Raw genomic sequence first — 22222 nt, forward strand, 5'->3', positions numbered from 1 at the left:
TTGATATCAGTGGAAGGATTAAGATAGGTAGAAAAACTTCTGTTCCACGTCAGTTTCCTTCTTGTTTTATGATATTAGCTGCTTCAATGTGAAGAAAGCAAGCTTGAGAACTCTATTAGGCTTCTCTTGTGTTGGCCAAAAATATTGCCAGAACTATTGGTCGTGATATAACCATTTTTGCCTAGTGATACTAAAAATTGACTACGTTATAAACCTTCATAGACCCAATTGGATAAGGGTGCATTTTATGTGCCATCCCACATCGCTGCATATTTGCATCCACAAGTATTTGTGTATGTAACATTTATCTGTTACAATTAATCATTTCTCAGCTAGCACTCTCCTTTCCTACCAGGTTTGATGGAAGAACAATCAAGTCACTATGACTTTTACTCAGATGTCACCTAAACATTTGCCCTTCAGGGTGAGTGACCAAGCTCCCGGGATGAGGTTCTAGATATTGCCTTGCTCTCTCATTCAAGATGAAACATAAAACTTGACCAGTTTTGATTCATTGAAAGCAAAGTTCATAGAGTATTTTTTAAAGAAATGAAATGTTATTATTTACCTTACACAGAGTAAGTACATAGTGTTTGCGTTGAGACATGGGGTCATGAAGAACATTGGACTTGAGGTTAAGAAGACCTCCCGTTCAAAGCTTGCCCCAGACATTTAATGGCAGTGTCAATGTGAACAGGGGCAAGGCATTAACATTTCTTGAAGTTAAATCCCTGAAGAGAATTCTGGGAAGAATGGTTTGTTTTTGAGTCAGTTTCTGTAGGTTGTGAAGTAGTAAATAAACAAATATAGATTAAGGATTGCTAATCTAGCAGTGAAGGACCTCCCAGGGTTATCTCACTTTATTGTAGCTAAGAACTGTACTGTGGCTTTGCCATACTCAGGAACCTGAGGGCAAGACTAGTGCAATGAGATGCAGATTTCCATCCATTTATAGAATGCATACAGTGGAAAATCCCGGAGGGATGATGAATGTAGGATGATGGTTAGGGCATCAATGCACTTGTAGACCACAGGCTCCAGATTAGGTCTAGGAATAATAGAAGCAAAAGTGGAGAGGCAAACCAGGTGAATAGGAAAGGGTCAAGGGCTCAGATCTGGGTCATGATCAGATTGGAGAGGAAGTTTATAATGAGAGAGCAAAGAAAAGATTCGAGTTGGAGTTTAAAATTTCAGAATGATTCTTTTCAATAGAGTAAATACAGTATAGTAGGTATTTAATATATTTTTATGGAATTGCTGAATTGTTAAACATGCTCCTTCTGATTTTCTTCTGCTGCTAATTTCTATGTAATTTAACTGGCAATTACCTAGTTCTTTGAAGTTCACAAAGTGTGCTATTACCAGCTTTCTCAGCTGAGTCTCATATCAGCCCTATGAGGTGGTGTTCTCCCCGTTGTATATGGGAATATAGGAAACTGAGCCTCAGAGAGCTGAAGTAACTGTCCTATGACCCCAGAGAATGGGATCAGAGATAAGATGTGATTCTCGTAACCCAGAGTGCTTTTCAATAAGCACTATACTACACGGTAAATCCTAAAGGGACAATCCACAAGAAAACTCATTTAGCCCAGGTTTCCAGGTACCACACTTTCCACTTGACTTAATATGCTGGTGCTGTAGCTGCCTTTGAACAAATTCACAGAATTAATCACAGAATCTCAATGGAAAAGAGGTCTTAAGAGCTGTCTGGTTTACCCCCTATCTGAACAAATCTCCCCTCTATAAAATTTCCTCCAGTCTTTGTTGGAAGCCCTGCCTTCTACTTCTGCCCTGAGGCAGCTGCTTCAACTTAGAATTGGAAAGTTTCTCCTTATTTTCAATGGAAGTTGGTCTCCACACAGTATCTCTAGTAAACTTGATCAAAAGGCCTTCTGACCCTTGAATGCCCTCTAAGTCTGCTCTTCACCAGGCAAGCCTCCAAGGACCTGTTGGCTATGCTGGGGGCTCTTTGGACTCTTAGGTAGGAATTGCTCAAGTTCAATGCCATGCGCAAGGTCCCATGGTAAAATACTGGCAGTGCCAGAGAGCTCTGTACAGCATGCTGCTGGGTTTCCTGATGTGGCCTTCTCTTTCACTTCTAAGCAGTGGAAATGTGAATATCCTTTTACTTGGGGGGATCTTGATCATATCCTCCCCTGGTAAGCAGCAGCATGTGGGTCACAAGGAGAAAACACGACCGATTGTGCCGCTGTCTGCTGTTGTGAAGCATCAAGGCGTGACCCCAGCAGCAGTCATGGAATGCTTCAGGCTTGGTGGAGCACTTGGTACACATGTTCTTGTAGCTTCACAGCAGCTGTGTGGACCCGGTGCTGGTTTGAATCCTCATGTTGCAGATGAAGAAATAAATAGAAAACCTAGAAATTGATATTAGTTACACCATGCAGACTCCGTAGAGCTCTTGGTAATCACTAAGATGGGGATGAAACAAGCAGCCAACATCTTGCCATGTGTCAACTTCCTTAAAGGGACTCTCTGCTTTGCCTCGTTATACCAGAATTTGTTGGATCAAAACCAAACTCGAATTGATCTTGTGCATTAAAAACAAGACTATTTCATTAGCAGGCACCAGCTTTGATGTGTCAGATAGATTCAGGTAGACCACATTCGTTTCCCCAGCCATTTCCCCATGCGTTTCCCCGTGCATTTCCAAATTGCCTAAAAACCAAATATTGACTCTTCTTTCAGGTATCTTATGTCATTAGAGATGAAGTAGAAAAATGTAATCGAAATGGAGTCAACGCTCTTCAGTTGGATCCAGCGTTAAACCGACTCTTCACCGCTGGGAGAGACTCTATCATTAGAATATGGAGTGTCAGCCAGCACAAGGTAAAGCCGGGCCCTCGAAGCCTCAGCATGTCACTTCAGGGCAACGTCTGAGCTTTCTACACATGTCTAAGTATCATCTCATTAGGGTTTGAGGCTACTAAGGGATTTTATAATACATGAAGGGACTGAATTTGGGCTGCTGTAATCCTGGGATTGGGGATAGGAGAAGGCTGTGTTTATTATAAGACCTCCTCTCTCTTATAAAAAGGTGAGTTTGGTGGCAAGGCTTTTAGAAGTTTCTATCCTTTCCAGTATTACTGGAGACTCTAGGTTAACATGAATCAACAGAGAAGATACAAAAGCTAGACAAGCAAAAACAAAGATAGGCCACACAGGTCATTGCTGTGCCCAAGAGTCAGCCTAGTCCTGTCCACTCCTAGCTGGGCCATTGTGCACCCTCCCTGGCCTGAGAGCATCTGCCTCATTCTCCCTCTCATTTGGAAGTTTCGTGTATCCCAGCTTTCACCTGGACTTCAAAGCCTACCCAGGATCCATTCAGGATCCATTTTCAATCCCATCTCTCCTACTGAAACTTCTTCGTTGATTGCTCTTTCTCACTGAGTCCCTCTACTAAGTAATATAATCCTTATTGTTCCACAGATCTTTTGTATACACAAATATTGTGTATTTTAATTACTATATTAGTTATATATTCCCAGGGGGCAGAGATTGCAACTCCTTTGCCCTTGACACACTCACAGTGCAGTCCACTTAATAAGTAACTGTTGAACAGGTGATGGAAGAAGGAAGGAAAAGTAAGTGTAATGACAAGCTTTGTGATGGAACAATAGAACTTTTTGGAATAAATAGTCCATTGATGTAGTTGTTACCAAAAAACCAGATTTCTTTGGAGGGGGCTGTTTGATTTTTGTCTTTGTATCTCCAGAACCTGATAGAATGCCTTGCTCACTGAACATAATATAATAGAATGTAATATTTAGACAGAAATAAACAGACATGTATATATGTGCATATGTATACATACCTGTTAGATGTAAATGTATATATACGTATACAAGTATCAAAAACATTTATTTAAAAGGAAAATTACCTTGAATATAGGAGGGGACAATAAAAATGATTAATAGGGAATTGATTCTCAGTGGAAGTAAAGAGATAGTGAGAAAATACCTGGTTGCTCTGAGAAATTAAAATCACCTGGCCAGATGTCCGTCTAATTTGGGTACAAAACATAAGAAGTGTTCCCTTTTGCATGGGACAAAAGTAAAAGATCGGGGAAGGAGAAGCATTGCCAAGAAAGTTGGGGTAGAGTGTGAAATTGTTAAAGCACCTACACATTTTGCACTGTCTGGGTTTGGGGTACGGGGGAGGAGGTGACAAAAAAACTGATATACATGATTGCTGAGCCACTGTCATTGAGATTTAGAAGATCTCCAAGTGAGAAGGGGTACCATAAGACTAGAGAAAGGTAAATGTTCTGATTTTCAAAAATGGAAAGAAAACAGAATCTTCAAACTACAGAGCAGAAAGCTTGACTTTAATTCCTAGCAAAATTTTAGCATGGAATATTAAAGAGATCATAAACACTGACACAAGGAAGCCATGGTCACAGAGACCAAATATAGTCTCATTCAGAATGGGTCCCGCCAGATTAACTTCTCCTTTTTAATAGAATGACTAAACTGGTATGACTTACAAACTACATCCACCGCATCCCTTTAGCTACAGTATAGCAAAGGATTGGATAAAATGCTTTTCTATGATTGTATGGGGAATGGTATTGTGATTGGGACAGAATACTGTGGTGTAATAAGAAATGACAAATAAGATGGTTTCTAAAAAACCTGGGAGGACTTGCATGGGCTGATGCAAAGTGGAGAGAGCAGAACCAGAAGAACCTTACTCACAGTTGTTGCTTATCCCTCATTTTCAAAGAGAACCAATAACATCTCGGGTGAGCAAAGTTGCATGAAGTCGTCAGACTGGGTCTTCCTGAGTCCTCAGAACTTAGTGGCAGGACACAGCCCAGGCTGCAATGGGAGACCTTGGTATCTTTGATGTGTGACCAAGCTCTAAGCCTAAACTTCCCCAGTACCTCTTTCAGCCACCTTCATGACCCTTGGAACACATTGTTCTCATCTACTCCTTCCCCAGGGATGGACAATCCCACTCACTCACCAACAGGTTGTCGGTTACTCTTACTCTGGTTTAGTCCATCTGCCAAGATGTGCTTCTTGGAGCCACAAGTGAGAGTTGGGTGAATGAGGATACCAAGGTGAATGAGCAGCCCTGAGAAGGGCTTGGCAGCTTTTACGCCAGAGGTGCTGGTCTGCTCTTAACCCCAGATCAACTACTCTGAGCAAAACTGATCTAAGACAGTTCGAAAGGACCTGTTCTGAAAAAATGCTATCCAGAGAGAGCAGATGAACTTTTGAGAAGGAGATTGGCATATCGATCTTTATTTTTTCTTGCTTTTTTTCGTTCATGGCCTGAATAATGTGGAAATGTTTTACAAGATGTCATATGTATCATTTACTTGCCTTCTCCATGGCTGGGGGGAGATTGGAGGGAGAGAGAGAATTTAGAACTCAAAATTTTTATTAAGGTTAAAATCCATATATAATAAATTTTTTTCGAAAAAATTTAAAACAAAAAAGAAATTAGTTGCATAGCCACACAGGGCATAGTTAGTTGGGACTGAGGACTTTGGTGGAGCACATTTGCTTCCCCTCCACTTGGAGATCTTCTAGGAGAGGCTGAATATGTTGCAGGCGTGATGCTTTTTCAGGGCTGGAGACTGTTGAGCTGCCTCTCAAGTCTTCAATCTGATGAATCTCAAATTACCTGCCTGATTTTTCTCACTTTAAATTCAATTTTTATGTTAAAGTACCGTCTTGTTTCTATGTTCCCAGGGAACATGTAGCTTGAAGACATCGTATTTCTTTTTTGTTTGCATTTCAGCAAGATCCCTATATAGCATCTATGGAGCACCACACCGATTGGGTAAACGATATTGTACTTTGTTGTAATGGGAAAACATGTAAGTATTTCTTTATGGTAGAGGGAATTGCAAAGTTTTAAGTTAACTGTTAGAGCTCCTCTTACAAAGATCATTAAGGATTGTATTTTAAACTAATAAGCTACAGTGACGTATTCATTTTTGCTTTGATTTCATCAAGATATTTTGTTGCTTATTTGGAGTTTGGTCATGGCAGATTTATTACAAACAAAGCAGTAATTTTTGTAGGGCATCTTCTGAGATACAGAAGTAATTTTGTTATGCAAAAATTTCCCCCCCAAATCATAGAATCTCAGAATTGGAAATCTAGCCCCTTTTCTGAATTGCAGATTATCATGAGGCCTCCCATTCCAAGTTTGATTAGGGAATTCTCTCATGTCAAGCTGAAATGTGTCCCCTAAAGGTAGCCATGCAAAATGGGGCTAATCCCTCTGTTGTCTAACAGCCTTTAAGATACTTGAAGGTGCCTGTTGTATTATTCTTGATACCTGCTGTCTTCCTTTACGTAGTTCACCAGCCCCAATTCTTGCAAATGAACTCAATATGACATGGTTTGAGACCCCTCTCCATTCTGCTCAGCCTCCTAAAATAGAATACATAGAATCTGACATAATACTTTCTCTGTATCCTACTGAACATTGAGTACCATGAAACTATCTCTCAGCTCCCTGGTTCTGAAAACTCTTGTTTCTGTTCATGAAACCTCAAGAGTCTCTCTGACTGACAAGGTTATACACTTAGTGACACTGGTCTTGCAGGCAACTGAATTACTTTTATCTTTTTCACATGCTTCCTCCTATTATCATGCAGACGTAACTAATGCTATGAAATATCTTGTGGGATTCACAGCTTTTTGTGTGTGTTAAGACATTTTAAACTGTCATTATATTATTCTTAATATGTTATTAGAAGATCATCAAAGTAGTTAAAGTTTCACATGTGTAAATCTTGCCTAAAATACTTTGTTCTTTTTTATTTTTGCTCCTTCTAGTAATATCTGCTTCCTCTGACACAACAGTGAAAGTGTGGAATGCCCATAAGGGATTTTGCATGTCAACATTAAGGACACATAAGGTAAATCTACTCCAGGGGACCCTCGTGTCTTTCATCTTGGCTGTAAGAAGCAGCCACAAGCATATTAACATGTTCTGCCATTAATTTTCACTGGCTTCTCTGTTCTGCTACAGGATTATGTAAAAGCCTTAGCCTATGCCAAGGACAAGGAGCTGGTGGCTTCCGCTGGGCTGGACAGACAGATCTTCCTCTGGGACGTTAACACTCTCACAGCACTGACTGCCTCAAACAACACTGTCACAAGTAATATACTGGGCAAAGTTTGTTTCTACTTGCAGAAATCGCTTGTAACTCGTTTTTCCACGAGTGCCAGTCTTAACTCTCCAACTAGTATTGCAGTCAAGAGTCATGTCTTTTTAATGCCTCTTTGTAGCCCTGTAGTACCTGGGAGTAGTACATGAATGATTGTTGATGATAATAGCATATTAGGAAAATGTGAAGTAGGCCATTCTGGGGACTAGAAAAGATTGTTGCATATATCGTTAAGAGCCATTAGGCAGTGGCAAGAAGGAAAGTACTTGTGGGATAAAGGGAAATATTCTCTGGAGGTACAAATACAATGATAGCTACAAAGCAACCTTTTAAAGTTAGAATCTTCTGAAGTTTTAATCGGGTACCCAATGTTATAGGTCCTATAGGAAAAAAAAGAATCATAGGAAAATCCTGCATGCTACAAGCTTAAAATACAGTTACTTGTTGGCATTTTTATTACCTGTAACAAATCTTTAACATCAACTATCTTATTTGTATAAGAAATAGATTAGAAATTCTAAGTAGGATTTCTAATTCATTTTGTTATCTTGGAAAAGATTCTAATCCTTAATAGTCATCCTTTTAGTTTTTAGAACATAAGGTTTCTATGATTCATTTAGTAATTGAATTATGTGCGGAGTAAGTCAACTGAAAGGCCATGGTTCCCAAACTGTGTATTTGAGGCACTCGGGTGAATGTACAGGATTACCCCAGGCTATTTTAATTTTTTTTTAATCTGCTTAATACATGATATTTCATTTGGGCATAGGGAGTCTGTGAAAAAATAGAGACACCAGGAGTGCCTTGAACTGAGGAAATTTGGGAGCCCTGGGCATAAAATAAAATTGGGTCTCTTTAGCCAGAAGAATAAACTTAAGGATTTAATATAATTACTCTTAATATACCTTAATATAATTACCTTAATATAATCACTCTCCAAGTACTCATAACAGATTGTTATGAGAAACTTCTACAGAAATTCTATTTTGATGGCACCTCTAAGCATGGAGGTGATCCCGTGTTCTTGAAGGATATTTAAACACTGGCAGCTCTGATGAGTGTTCTGAAACTGAAAGGTCATGGAGTACACATCTGGGGAGAGATGGTCTTGTTAAAGAACCAGCCTGACTGATTAAGGAAAGACTCGTCCCCAGCACTGGCCAATAGAGAGCCAGCCCTAAGTCTGCATGTCTCATGAAACAAGTGGTGGAGTGGTTTTTAGTGTCTCTGCAGCAGAAAATAGGTGATAGGGAAGGACTTTCAGAATGAGGGCACACCAAACAATGGAGACCCTCATAATGACTAATTCTTACCTTCCTCTTCCCTATACTTGTACAGTCCACATGACTCACAAAACAATGAAGAGCAAGGTCCAGATTAGTAGTTCTTCCTCAGAGCTCTGCCTGTTGCTGCTCAGCTTTTAGTGTTTGCAACTCCTGGTTTGAACCAAGTCCTTTGCCTGGCCTTCTCAGCTTCTGTCCTGGGCTGCTGCCGAAGCCACAGTTCAAAAAGTTTCATGCTTTTAGATTGTGCTCCTACAGTCCAAAAAATAGTATTATCCAATCGTGCATTTCTAATCAGTGGTCAATGCACCTTCACAGTTATCATGAAACACCTGTGAAAACCTCCCAAAGACCTTCTGACTCACTCACTTTCCTTATCTATAGGCCCTCAGCCTTCCCTCTCAGTCTATTAGGCCATAAACTTTGGAAGACTATTTAAGAACAAATGCTCTCATCCAGGAGGTCAGCCCAAAGGATGGTAATGGGAGCTTCTCTTAGCTCCAGCCTGAAAGACTCTGGGATCCCCTCCAAGTGAGACCTTCTGCAGCATGAGCTAATTTTTCCATGCTCCAGAACCCCAAAATTCATCTTGCACCCAGCTGGTGATCAACCTCGAGCTGACATATGAGGCACTCATTTCCACTTTGTTAGAGAGTAAACACTTTGTTTTAGTAACTTATGACACGATTTGGAAAGTAGACAAGTTTTTGGATTAGTTCAAAAATTGTTCCTCTGTGTGTTTTTTTATTTATTGTTTTTTTGCTGAGGCAGTTGGGGTTAAGTGATTTGCCCAGGGTCACACAGCCAGGAAATGTTAAGTGTTTGAGGCTGGATTTGAATTAAGGGCCAGTGCTCTTTTCTAGCTGCCCCCTCCCCCCAGCTCTATCTTGCTGCTTCCCCCAGCTCTATCTAGCTTCCCCCCCCCCTCCCCCGCAATAGTATTTTAAACTCAATTTTGTCTAAGAAAATGGGGCTGATTTTAGGCAGTGTGTTTCCTTTTTTCCTCTCACTGATTCTTCTCTTGAATCTGGTGCTTGTGTAGAGAAGTGCCGTTGTAGTAGGGTCTACAAGAATTGGAGGAGACAGAAACAGCTCCTACAAAACATTTTGATGAGGCAGAGCTACTGTGCTCCATGCCTGGATGCAGAAAATAGGTTTTTGAAAAAGTGAATTATTTTCATTGATTGGGTTTCGAGACTTTTTAAAACGACATTTTCCAAACAATATTAATTTTTAGTGAAACCAGTAAAGATTGCTTATTAAAATGAACCTTTATTTAGAGCTTTTTCTTTCTCCCTAAAAGCCAATAATAAAGATGATGATGTAATTGGTTTCTAAATTAAAATGCCCTTTACAGTTACAGTTTTGGCTAACTACTAGTAACTGGTAACATTTAGTTCTATTTTCTCCTTTCCCCTATCTCCCAATAGCTTCCTCTCTAAGTGGGAACAAAGATTCCATTTATAGCCTTGCAATGAATCAGCTGGGAACAATCATTGTATCGGGGTCCACTGAGAAGGTAAGTGGGCTCTAAAGTTTATTGTCTGTGGCAAAGGACTGAGTGGTTGGGAATCGAGAAAATAGCTTAGTCGAATTAAACGGGAATCGAGAAAATTGCTTAATGGAATTATACACTGGATGGGTGTGTGTTACATCAATCATTAAAAAGGTTTATTAATGGTTGTAATTATGCTTTTTATACCTTAAATGTGGTTACTTGTGTAGATTAAATTTGTCATTATTTTCTGTTTAAATTTCACAGGTTTTGCGGGTTTGGGATCCAAGAACATGTGCAAAGCTCATGAAACTTAAAGGGCACACAGATAATGTGAAAGCTTTGTTGTTGAACAGAGATGGGACTCAGGTATTCAGTTTAACTGGCAGCTAGGGAATCGGTAGTCCTAGAATGCTGGACTGGGAGTCAGAAGACTCCTCTTTGGGAGTTTCGAATCTGGCTGGGTGACCTGCAGGTCCCTTTACTCTATTCCTTCAATTTCCTCATCTGTAAAACGACCTGGAGAAGGAAATGGCAAACCAGTGCAGAAAACTCCCAGTAGGGTCATGAAGAGTCAAACATGACTGAACAACATTTTTATTAATAACTTTTTATGACCATTAAAATATTTTTAAAGATAACCCACCAAGAAGTGTCCCAGAGACACTTCATCTCAAATTTCCCCCCCCAATTTGCTACAAAATGAATATACATAGTCAACTCCAGATTATTTTAAAAACTTGAGCTCAGATCACATACTAAATATCCCCCCCTTTTTAAATTTAATTCATTCAACATTTTAAAAATGAAAACAAAAACAAGGAATTTCTTCAGAGAACTGGTGTATTTGCAGCATCTCATCAGAACTGTGCCATTCTAAATAGCTTTAGGAGTATAAACACTTGGACTTTAGAGCTGAAGACTTAGGGCTTTAGAGATCTCCTTCCTTTCATAAGTTTCGTGGGGGGATTGAGAAAGGGGAAGTAGGGTATAAGTGGGCCCCCTCCTGATCCATTCTTTGTTGTACCGTTTTTATCTAGTGCCTTTCTGGCAGCTCCGATGGAACTATCCGCCTCTGGTCCCTCGGCCAGCAAAGATGTATAGCAACCTATCGGGTACATGATGAGGGAGTGTGGGCCTTACAGGTTAATGAAGCCTTTACTCATGTGTATTCTGGAGGAAGAGACCGAAAGATTTATTGTACAGATTTGAGAAATCCAGATATACGGGTCTTGATTTGTGAAGAGAAAGCCCCTGTTCTCAAGGTAAGAAGAGGACATTGTGTGAAAATATGACAGTGATGTTGGATTCATAAGAACTAATTCAATAATTTTGGATCCTAGTGGGGTTGGGTGATGATTTGCCCTGTTTCTTAAAGAAAATAGCCAGGGAGGCAAAACATAGCTAGGAAGATAGGCCTGTCACAGCTCATGGTAAGGGAAGAACAAACTGTCTGGAAGGCAGGAATTCTCCCAGTCCTGGGAAGACCTGTGAACTTATTTTTACAAATATCTTGATCATTGTGTTTGAGTAAAATTATGTATTATATTTTATGCGCTTAAATACATTAATTTGGGAGAAAGGATCTATAGGTTTCTCCAGATTGCCCAAGGGGTCCATGACGCATAAAAACATTAAGAACCTCTGCTCTGGATGAAGAAATGGAAATCCTCAGACTGCTCAGGGATCTGTACATAGTGAACTGAAATCTCCAGATCTCCTCCAAGTGAAACTGCCCTAGCTTTATTCTTTTTGAAGGAATTGCTTTACTAGCGGTTTCCTTTTCATTAGCCATTTCCCTAAAAAATTATAGTCAATGTAACCCACCACATCTGGGAAACTTGCAGTGGGCATTCTAGTTTGGCAGTTTGTTTAAAAAATTCCAGTGTCATTGACGTGATACTGTTATTCCAGGATATGAAGAAGCCACATCTGGATAGCCCTGTGAATGAAAAAGGGAGAGGGCGGGGCCAGAAGGAATCATTGAGGTGTCCAGATGTTGAAAGTACTGCCACCCAACATGGGGTTGGCCATTGTATCCTCATTTTGGGAATTTGTTTCTTTTAGATGGAGCTTGATAGGTCAGCTGATCCTCCACCTGCAATTTGGGTTGCAACAACAAAGTCTTCAGTGAATAAATGGGTGAGTTCTTGTTCTGATTGCTAAGCTCTGTAAATCCAGGTTGTTATTTGTTCCTGTCTGCCCATGTGTTTGGGTGGCAGACAGGAGTTGTGGGAGGCACAGCATTGTACCTTGGTACAAATCTATCCTTTGTAGAAGTGAAGCTGTATTCTGAGCCTAAGCCAGGAGACTCAGAAGACAACCAGGTCTTTCTAAACCTGAGGTGAAATGGTCCAAGTTTGGACAGTTGCTCTGGTTTTCTTTTTCTGTGTGCATCTGAGGAATAACAAGAGACTTTTGCCCTGTTTCTTAAAGAAAGAAAATGGCCAGGGAGGCAAAACATAGCTAGGAAGATAGGCCTGTCACAGCTCATGGTAAATTGTTCAGTAATGAAGTAAAAGATTCTGGCTATGGAAGAGAGTCATCCTCATGTCTGCCCTTTTCTCCCGAAGAGGATTGCCCATAACATGACTGCCCATAACTAGGTGTCCAGTGAGCCTCAGTTTCTCATGTGTAGGAGGAAAAGACGACTAGATAATCTCACATGGCATCTATTTCTAGGGCCATCGGGCGGGCATTTCTCTATTAGTTTATGTCTCTTGTGCCCTTGTGTATTTTCATGGTGTTATGCTCAAAATTATCATTATGACTTTTTTTTTCCTTCTTTTTTTTTTTTAATCACCACAAGAAACCAGCAGCTTGTCAGAGATATCATGGGTTAGAAATTATTTCCAGTAGTCTTTGTAAAATGATTAAGTAATTTCATTTTTGTTTACTTTTTTAGAATTTGAAGGGAATTCATAATTTTAGAGCATCTGGAGATTACGACAATGACTGTAACAATCCTATAACACCCCTTTGTACCCAGCCTGATCAAGTTATTAAAGGTAAATAAGAAGTTTGTACCATTAAAGGAATTGTGAAGGTTTTGTTTAAAAGAACAAACCAGCCTTTCCTTAGTAGAAATTCTAATTCAGTAAAAAAATAAATGTGATACTGTCTCTTTTTTATAAGGGAAAACTCTGAGAAAATGCCATCTAGTGTCATAAACTGGAGTTTGGCCCCAGGTCTTTGACTTCATGTCAAAGAATAGTCACAATCTGTGTCACTCTCGAGGATATTGAGAGTTAAACACATCTACTCAGCTATAATTGATGTGGTCCAGACTTGGGAATGGTGTCTAGTGAGTACTTTTACCTCCGTCAGTACTCTGATTCTCACGTCCACAGATACCCATACAGACATAGTAGAGAGAGCCCTGGATGAGAGAATGGGGGAACAGCCCAGTGAAGCCCATTGCTACTTCCTCTGGACTGGCTTTCAGGCAGTGGCAAAAACCTCAGACTGTCCTCCAAAGCATACAGTCAGTCCAGGCCCTGACACAGGCTAACCTGACACAGGTCAGCAGGGTCATCTTCCCAGTTAGACTCTGAGCTGTTCTGCTTTCCATCAGAGAGTTTATTGTTTCTTGTATTGTAGAATAGGGGCCTCCTGCCACCAGAGAGCTGTCCAAGGTGCTGGTGGAGGTGAAGGCTCTATCTTCAGAAGAGACTGCGGGCTGTGGATATTCCTCAAGCAGCCTAAAAACAGTTACAGGGTTTAAGGTTTTTTTCTATTTTAAACTTAGGCATCTCGGTAGCTCAGTGGATAGGGGCTAGGCCTGGAACCAGGAACACCTGAGTTCAAATTTGGCCTCATACAGTCACTAGTCATGTGGCCCTGAGCAAGTGACGTAACCTGTTTGCCTGAAGAAGGAGATGGCAAGTCATTCCAGTATGTCTACCAAGAAAACCTCAAATGGGGCCACCAAGAGTTGAATACAACTTGAATGACTACAGTAGTCTTGTTTTTGCTGAGACAATTGGGGTTAAGTGACTTGCCCAGGGTCACACAGCCAGGAAGTGTTAAGTGTCTGAGGCCAGATTTGAACTCGGGTCCTCCTGACTTTCAAGGCTGGTGCTCTATCTACTACACTAACTAGCTCCCCCTGTACAGTACTTAAAATAGGATTTCTAGTTGTTCTTAAAACCATTAACTCCAAATTATTTAAAATTTGAATTACAAAACTATGGATCATATAAGCATACCTGGACAATATACCAAAAAGAAATCATTTCTGTGTGCAGCATATAGAGGGTCAGCCTTGACTGTACCAGACCTGGCTTGGAGTCCTGCCATTCACAATACACCTCAATGTTAAAAACCCACAATTCACTTTACTCCTTGTTGGCACCCAGGAAGGGCCCCCTGAGTTATCAGTGTGCTACAGTGAAAGATGGGAGGACTATATTAGTGTTGTGTCAAAGTGGCAATGGCCAGTAACCAGCAGAAACAGAGACCAGACCTGAGGAAAGAGGCATCAATTTTAAGATTTCCCAATGGGAAATCCTAGGTGTGACTTAAAAAAGACCTTTTTCTGTAAGACTAGAACAGGGAGGTGGAGTGGGAAAATTAAGCTGCTTATGGAAGGGGCCGTCCCCACCCCACCCCTTCACTTTGGGTTTTTGATTGCTATGTTCCAGTGGCTTTAAGCCACTGTGGCTTTGTTAATGAATTCTATTCTTTTCCTGTTTAGGAGGTGCCAGTATTATTCAGTGCCACATTCTTAATGATAAGAGGCATCTATTAACCAAAGACACCAACAATAATGTGGCATTTTGGGATGTGCTAAAGGTGAGTTATTAGTCCTTGGTAATGAGTCTGCTTATCTTCCTCATTGTAAAAAATAAAAAAAAAAATCAAGTCAGCTGAACCAGGAGACTTCTGGGATTTAATTACAGACACATAATTATTTTTCTGCAGCATTGTTAGGGAGTGAGTATACAACATTGCTCCTAAGTGAATTTCTCAAGGAACTGAAGATTACGCCCTTCAGTGTTGTTACTCTCAGGGCCTATTGAGGTGTTTGCCCCTGCACTAAATTTAGACACTAAGGAAAATTTTCCAATTTTTGTCTTTTTCCTGTTCCCTCCCTCTGAGTAGTTGACCCTTCTTACCATAGCTTGTGTTTTGAGAATGAGGACTCTGTATTATTCATTGTAAGGGGGGAGGGGGACAGCATCATAGAGAGATTTGGTCCTTCCCCTCAGGAAGTGTGCAGTTTCAGAGAATGTTCCTGTCAGAAATTAGGAGGAAGGTGTCACTTTTGGTAGTGGGCGTGGGAAAAGAGAGTAGAAGCAAGGAGGAGAAGGTGGTGGTATAATTACTATGATATATGAGGCAAATGAGAGAAGGGCTGTTTAGGGAAGGAGTCTTGGGCCAATTTGATTGGAAGGATAAATTAAGGTCAGGTCAAGATGAGAAGTTTGCATTTCATGCTGTAGGTATCAAGAAGTTGGAGGTGGTTATTCACCAGGGTATGAGTTCCTGGTGCTTCACAATGGTTAAATCGGTAATAGTCTGTAGGTTTAATGGCATGACCAGTGAAGAAGCTGGTGTGGATAGGAGCTGGACGTAAGGGAGGAAAGGGAATGACTAGGCCTTGGGGACTGGTAGAATGTGGGAACAAAGAAGAGAAAGAGGAAGGAGCTAAGAGCTTGTTTCCAGGCCTGGGTGACTTGAGAGAATGGTAAGTGATAGTAGTAATGAACATAGTGAAGGAGGAAGAGCAAATTTGGAAGAAAGAATATATTAGTGTTGTGGCAAAGTGGCAATGGCCAGTAAGCAATTAAAACATGGACCAGACCTGAACAAAGAGGTGGAGGGTGGGGGAGTGGATGAGATAAGCACAGTAAAGGACACAGAGAAATGAGTTTGAGAAATCCTTGGATACTTAGAGAAGAAGAACCAGCAAAAAAGGACAAGGAGAGTAAGGTAAAAACATGGAAGCCCCCAAGAAGGAGAGACTCATGGGTCATGCATCTTCCTTGGTGAGAGCTGAGAGCTTGGCCTTTTTGACAGTTAGCTTGCTACATGGAAAACTTAGCTTCTTGACATGTTTTTGATGCTTCTGATTGAGATGGCTAAAAGGAATCTCTAGATCACCTTAGTGCCAGAAGGTCGAGATTCAGGCTTACAAAAGAGAAGGGTGATTTTTTAAAGACATTAGAGCATACGATTGGGCTGGCGTTTGGCTCCTGTATAGGAACCCATAAATTAAAAGGATTGACCATGTCTCTGTTTTTAGCAAGCATTTTAAACTCCATTCTTCTCCAGAGAAATATCTTGTAAAAGTACAAGCTGATGTTCAAAATTGGATGTTCTTGGGTCCACATCAGTAATTGCTCTACTTTCTCAAAATTTTTGGAATTCAGGCATGTAAAGTTGAAGATCTTGGCAAAGTGGATTTTGAAGAAGAAATAAAGAAAAGATTTAAAATGGTGTATGTGCCAAATTGGTTCTCAGTTGATTTAAAAACTGGGGTAAGTTTTTAAACATTGTGGGAAGCTGAGCAGCCTGTTATGAGGAAATAAATGCTGGGCTTTGTTACTGAGGAGTTGAAAGGGAGCTCATTTTAATCCTTATAATCCCTGAAGTACATGAAGTTTAAAACTCCAGTACACAGATGATTCGATACACTAGATATTCATGGGGAGCACCACCTAGGTCTTGAGGATCTAAAGATAACCAATCACATAGCATCTTGTCCTCAAGAGCAAGGGGTTAGCAATCTGTGAACATATGTATACATGAAAGGTAGAACTTTCTAATGTAAATAACACATTGTAGAGTAATCGGATTATGTGAAACCAAGTTTAAAGTTTTTAACCAAATCTGCAGTTGTCACATAGGCAAAAACAACAAAGTTAGGGTCAAGTGGAAAGCCTCCTAATGATCTTATTTTAACAGATGTTGACAATTACACTGGATGAGAGTGACTGTTTTGCTGCTTGGGTGTCAGCAAAAGATGCTGGCTTTAGCAGCCCAGATGGATCAGATCCAAAATGTGAGTTTCTGTTAACTTTCTCTATTTTGTGGGTTGATTTGACAATTTAGGGAGGAGCCTCCAAGTGATGAAGCAAGGCTGAGGACCCATCCTCCTCCTCTAATAAAAGACTGCTCCTGCTTTGATCAGGGATTTCCAAGCCTGAGATATAAGGAAAGACAAGAAGATAGATTTTAAGTTATCATCATGCTTTTCTGAGAGGTTTTGACAATTCCATTCATCGTAGTCTTTTCAAAAAAAAAAAAAAAAAAAAAAAAAAGGCAATTGCAAAAAAAAATTTTAATGACTATATGTGAAAATATGTGTAATTAGCATTACTGGTAACTCATTCTTGGCCAAGATAATTAGACAATGGTCATGTGACTTTCATAATAGTGGGCTAAAGTCATAATAAATGTGGAAATAAGTTTAGAAGAATTGCACATGTTTAACTGATATTGGATTACTTGCTGTCTCGGGGAGGGAAGAGATGGAGAGGAAAGAAGAAAAATTTGAAACACAAGATTTTGCAGGAGAGAATGTTGAAAACTATATGTTTTGAAAAATAAAAGGCTATTGTATGAAAAATAGCCTCCCTCCCCCCCCAAAAAAAATAGTAAAAAGATTATTCATCTAAAAAAAAAAAGTGGGCTAAAATCAACTTAAGTATTTAAGTTTTAGTAATATAAGTTTTTCCTGTATTACCAAATATTTTTCAGGATTTTTTGAAATGTCAATTTTGCCTGCAAATCTTTAAAATTTTAGAATTCTTACTGAAATAGCTACAATTTAAGAATGAAAACCCCTAACAACTAGCCTGCTTATGATAAAACTCTCGGTTTCCTTTATTTACTGAGGCCTTTGGACAGCAGCAGGTTCAGTGTGACCAGGCTCAGACTTTGAAGCCTTTGTAGCCTGGCTAACATGGGGGTTTCTCCCCTGATAGAATCTTTCAGAGGCTCCTAAGGAGAATTTGTATCAATTAAGTCACTGATTTTTATAGCCTCACACTTTCTTGGCATTTGCAGAGTGAAATAGGTAGGAGCATAATTTGTGTTTCATAATCTTTTTCTTCTCATGTCTTTTGACTAATGTGAACTCTCTTTACAGTGAACTTGGGAGGGCTTTTACTGCAAGCCCTCCTAGAGTATTGGCCCAGAACTCATGTTAATCCAATGGATGAAGAGGAAAATGAGATGAACCATGGTTAGTGTTTTCTACACTTAATTTGTAAGAGTCTGAATTTTCTTCAGTGTGGGTAATCTCTCCACAGACCAGATTGCAGCTCTCTTATGCCTTAATATCCCTAAATCACTCACTTGGCTTAAGGAGAAGAGCCTCTGAAATGAACTAGAACAATTCAGAAATGATGGGTCTCTGGCTGGAGCTGATCCAACCTTTGAAAAACACAAGAGTACCCCAGCAGGTGGTCCAGCAGGATTTCATATGAGGAGCTTTTCTATATCCACAGGAAAAATTATCCAAATTCCTTTGATCGCTTTTCACCTCTTTGTCGTGCCCCGGTAATTTAAATTGTACCTTATGGATCAATAGCTCTGTCACATTCTCCTTTAAGCCTTACCACCTTCATAAAGGAGGAAATGCAGTTGTTATGAAATTCTCCAGGTTGGAGAAGGGTCTCGGACCCATCTGGGAACTTAATAAGGAACTCCCTACAACATGTGGACAGCCTCTCTTAGCTTGGAGAGCCTCATATCAAGACAGCTCGTTCCCTGTCCAGAGGCCCATATTAAGTGAGCAGGTTTCTTGTATGCATCTTAGGTTGGCTTCTAGGTCACTTGTGCATGGCAGAGCCAAGGGAAATAATGACAATGGGCAGGGTAGTTCTGTATCTGGAGCACAATGGAAGTATAAGTTATTGTCGTCATGGCCATGGTAATACAAAGAGTGGTTATAATTGTTGTGAAAATTTCTCAGTGTTAAAGAAAACCTCCCTAGCCTCATGCTTGGTTTCAGCATGGAGGTAGCTCTCTAAGCTTGTGCCAACAGAGTATACGAGCCCATGTCGGTAAGAAAACTGAGACTAGCAGCGAGGAGATCACTTAGCCACTTGTGATGGGGCCAGCACATGGAGTCCACCGGTTTTTCCATTAAGCCCAGATGCATCTTTACAGCTGCTACTTGAGAAAAACCCTTTCTCGATAAATATTCCCTCCAACTTGGGTAGTGATAGTAAAAGGGTGTTTGCTTTTCACTTTTCTTTTTTGAACAATACATGGCAAGTGTCTAACAAGTTGCCTGTATGTCAGACAAATGACGTCTTTGGTTTCTAAGCTTTATTGCTACTTCAGTTTTAAAACCTTTGCTAAATTCCTGTTTTGATAATATTTTCCATGTGCCATTTTTTCGAAAATGGAAGCCTGGACACTGACTGTCCTTATGTTCTGAATATTTTAGCAAAATCGAGAATGAATTTCAGAAAACAATAAGATACCTTATGAAGTCTGAAAGTAACATTTTGGGAAATCCCATTTGGATATTGTCTTCCAGGTCAGCTTATGAGCCAGAAAAAAACTTGCGGTCTCACTTTTAAATCACACCTCATTTTTTATCAAAATATGTCCACCTATCATGTGCTCAAGACTTAGAGCTGTATAACTGAGCTGTTTGAAAAAAATCAAATCTATTCTTCAAGAAAAGTTTGTCCTCATGGAAAATATTCAAGAGCATGGGTTCTATCTTCTGAAAGCTTTTTTTTTTTTCCTGAGGCAGTTGTGACTTGACCCAGGGTCACACAGTGAAAGCTATTTCTGAACAAAGTTCCCAAAATATCTTGGAATATTGATTGGCATATTATTGAACTGTATTTTTGTGCTTTTGCTTTAATGGCTCAACACTGGTTATTAAAGTTAGCTATGTTCCTTTACAAATGACACTTTCCATGTGTCTGTTAAGGATGGGCAATTATATGCTCTCCTTCCTTCTGCAAAGGCCAGATAAATTCTCATGCATAAGGATGGTAGTAGAGGAAAGTTAAGGACCTGTGATATTTACTTCTCATCTGGAAGGACGGTGTCAAGACAAGCAGTGGCCATACCTTTCCAGCAGAGGAGTATTCTGGGTAGAGAAAGGAAGCCAGGAGTTTCAGTTCCTCCGCTAGGCAGATTGTTGGGCAGCTCCAATCTCATTATTCTGCCTCATTTTTGTGACCACTTCGGAATCATGAAACTAGATGAATAATTACGATACGTGAGATATCCAGAGAGCAAAGCAACATGCTGCAAATACTGCAGGAATAAGAATGTCTGCCTGGTTTGTGATATGTGGCCAATGGCTGCACCCCTTTGGACAGGGCGTTATAGGTGTTTATGAACTCATTTCTTTCATGTGTAATAATCAACAGGTTGGACTAAGTGATCCCTAGAATTCCTTTCAAACTAAAGGATTTCATGATTGCCTTGGTTTTGATTCTGTGTTGTCCTAACTAAGAACTTCTCCTAAAGCAAAAGCCAAAGGTAGCTGCCTAGGAAGGCATCAGGAACTTCCCCACACCCTGGGCGACTCACATAGCCTCTTGGGCTTCAATCCCCTCATCTGTAGAATGAAAGGGTTTGACTAAATGTAGCCTCTAAGGCCCTTTCTTGCTCTGGATTTATATGTGACCAACAGAAAATGGGGGGACTGCCAGAGTAGTGGAGAATAGAACGTAACCAATCATTCATACAAGTAACCATGGAGGCACATCGCTCCCTTACCCCCCCCCCAAAAAAAAATACTAAACTTTTGGAAATTGGAGTTTTCGTTGGCACTTGTCTCTTTCAAAACTATTCTTGAATCTCTGCTGCTTATCTTAGTCTCTTAAAAACTATTTTTGGGGCAAAAACAAAAGTTAGCTTGAAAGTAAGCCCTTTAAACTGACTCTCTTCAGACTCTAAAACAGTGAAGTTCAGTCGGTTTCCATTTTAAAAACATCAGAATTTTGTTTGTGGATCTACCTCTCTTTTAAATTCAGAATAACGTTAGAATGGGAATTGTGAAAAGTATGTTTAACCAGCCTATTTATAAGCGTACCTTTTTACTGGCAAAGGAAAAGGCAATTATCTCATTACCAACAAAAATTTCACTTTAATAATAAATAGGATGGTCCCAATTGAAAGAAAGAAAGAAAGAAAGAGTCAAAAATCAACTCATTTTAGGAATAAGATGACCAGAAGGTGAATGAATGTGTCCCAAGTTACATTGCTGGAAGCTCCAGATCTTGAGGCTGGTTGGGATGGCTTGAGCCAGCCCCAAACTCTGTGGCCCTGAAGGCTTTTAGACTTCAGGCTGGGAGGAGTTAGCAAGGGACACACAACGCAAGATCCTTATGGGACTTGGCAGAATCCCAAGAACCATAGAGATTGTAGCCCTTCTGTATCTACCTTGGAGGCCACATTTTAGAAAACAAGTCCAGAAGATGAGCACGTGGATACAAAGGGATTCAGGCACAAACCTAAAAAATATTAAGACTGGAAAAAATGAAGACTACAGACTGATGATGGAGATCTACCAATGTGGAAAGGAAGGACTTTCACAAAGAACCAAGATTAAACATCTTTTGTTTGACTGTAATGGTCAAAAACCAGGACTCGTGGGGAGAAGACCCAGAGCATCTGGTTTTAAACTCAGTATAAACAAAATTTCCAGTAATTAAGCTAAGAACATCTCAGGCTTGCTGCCTTGATCAGTAGTGGATTCTTCATTACTAGAGGTCCTCAAGCAAAACCAGGTAACCATTGGCAAGGAATGTTACAGAGAGGGGACAGGTGATTTCAGTAATGGTTAGACCATGGTTCTAATATTGGGCAAGGCTGGCTGGTCTGTTCTTCTCAGAGTAGTAAAGTGAAGCCCGGGGCAGGAAGAGGAAGGAGGGGTGAGGATCACACAGAAAGGAAATGGGAACTGGGGATTCCAAACTTCCCATCCTTTCCATCGCACCACACTAAATGCTACCTGAGAGTCTATGATTTGTTGACGGGTAGTTAATTTCATCTTTTAATTATTAGTTGCTTAAACCTCTGATCTTTTTAGGAAAATGTATATCCTTACTCCCGTTCTGCTCAAACTTTTTATCAGTTACTTGAATGAAGGCATAGATGGCATATTTCTCCAATTTACAGATTACCCAAAGCCGGGAAGAAGGGCCAACACATTTGGAGGACAGGATCCAGGTGAAAAAAAGGACTGGCCTGGCGAGACTGGTATGAGACTGATCAGACCAGAAGGCAGGACTTGGGGTGGGGAGAGCGTGGCCACACTCTGGGCTTGGTGGGTTACACCAGGGCACGGTTAATCCGTAGCTTAAT

General features: G+C 40.3%; 1 protein-coding gene across 4 annotated transcripts in view; it reads left to right on the forward strand.

Annotated features, from left to right (window-relative positions):
- WDR48 (WD repeat domain 48) overlaps positions 1-22222 on the forward strand; it is a 47109-nt gene that overhangs the window by 15491 nt on the left and 9396 nt on the right. For 3 of the 4 annotated variants that reach the window (XM_074284396.1, XM_074284398.1, XM_074284399.1), the window contains 14 exons: positions 2707-2847; positions 5770-5848; positions 6819-6901; positions 7015-7144; positions 9867-9955; positions 10199-10300; positions 10972-11196; positions 11999-12073; positions 12837-12939; positions 14628-14725; positions 16306-16413; positions 16841-16937; positions 18027-18122; positions 22037-22117. In XM_074284396.1, coding sequence (XP_074140497.1) covers positions 2707-2847; positions 5770-5848; positions 6819-6901; positions 7015-7144; positions 9867-9955; positions 10199-10300; positions 10972-11196; positions 11999-12073; positions 12837-12939; positions 14628-14725; positions 16306-16413; positions 16841-16937; positions 18027-18122; positions 22037-22117 — 1507 coding nt within the window. Of the gene's footprint in view, positions 1-355; positions 425-2706; positions 2848-5769; positions 5849-6818; positions 6902-7014; positions 7145-9866; positions 9956-10198; positions 10301-10971; positions 11197-11998; positions 12074-12836; positions 12940-14627; positions 14726-16305; positions 16414-16840; positions 16938-18026; positions 18123-22036; positions 22118-22222 lie in introns of all 4 variants that reach the window. The other variant, XM_074284397.1, reaches the window with a different exon arrangement.

Source organism: Sminthopsis crassicaudata, chromosome 1 (assembly GCF_048593235.1).
Source record: "Sminthopsis crassicaudata isolate SCR6 chromosome 1, ASM4859323v1, whole genome shotgun sequence".
NCBI classification, from domain to species: Eukaryota; Metazoa; Chordata; class Mammalia; order Dasyuromorphia; family Dasyuridae; genus Sminthopsis; species Sminthopsis crassicaudata.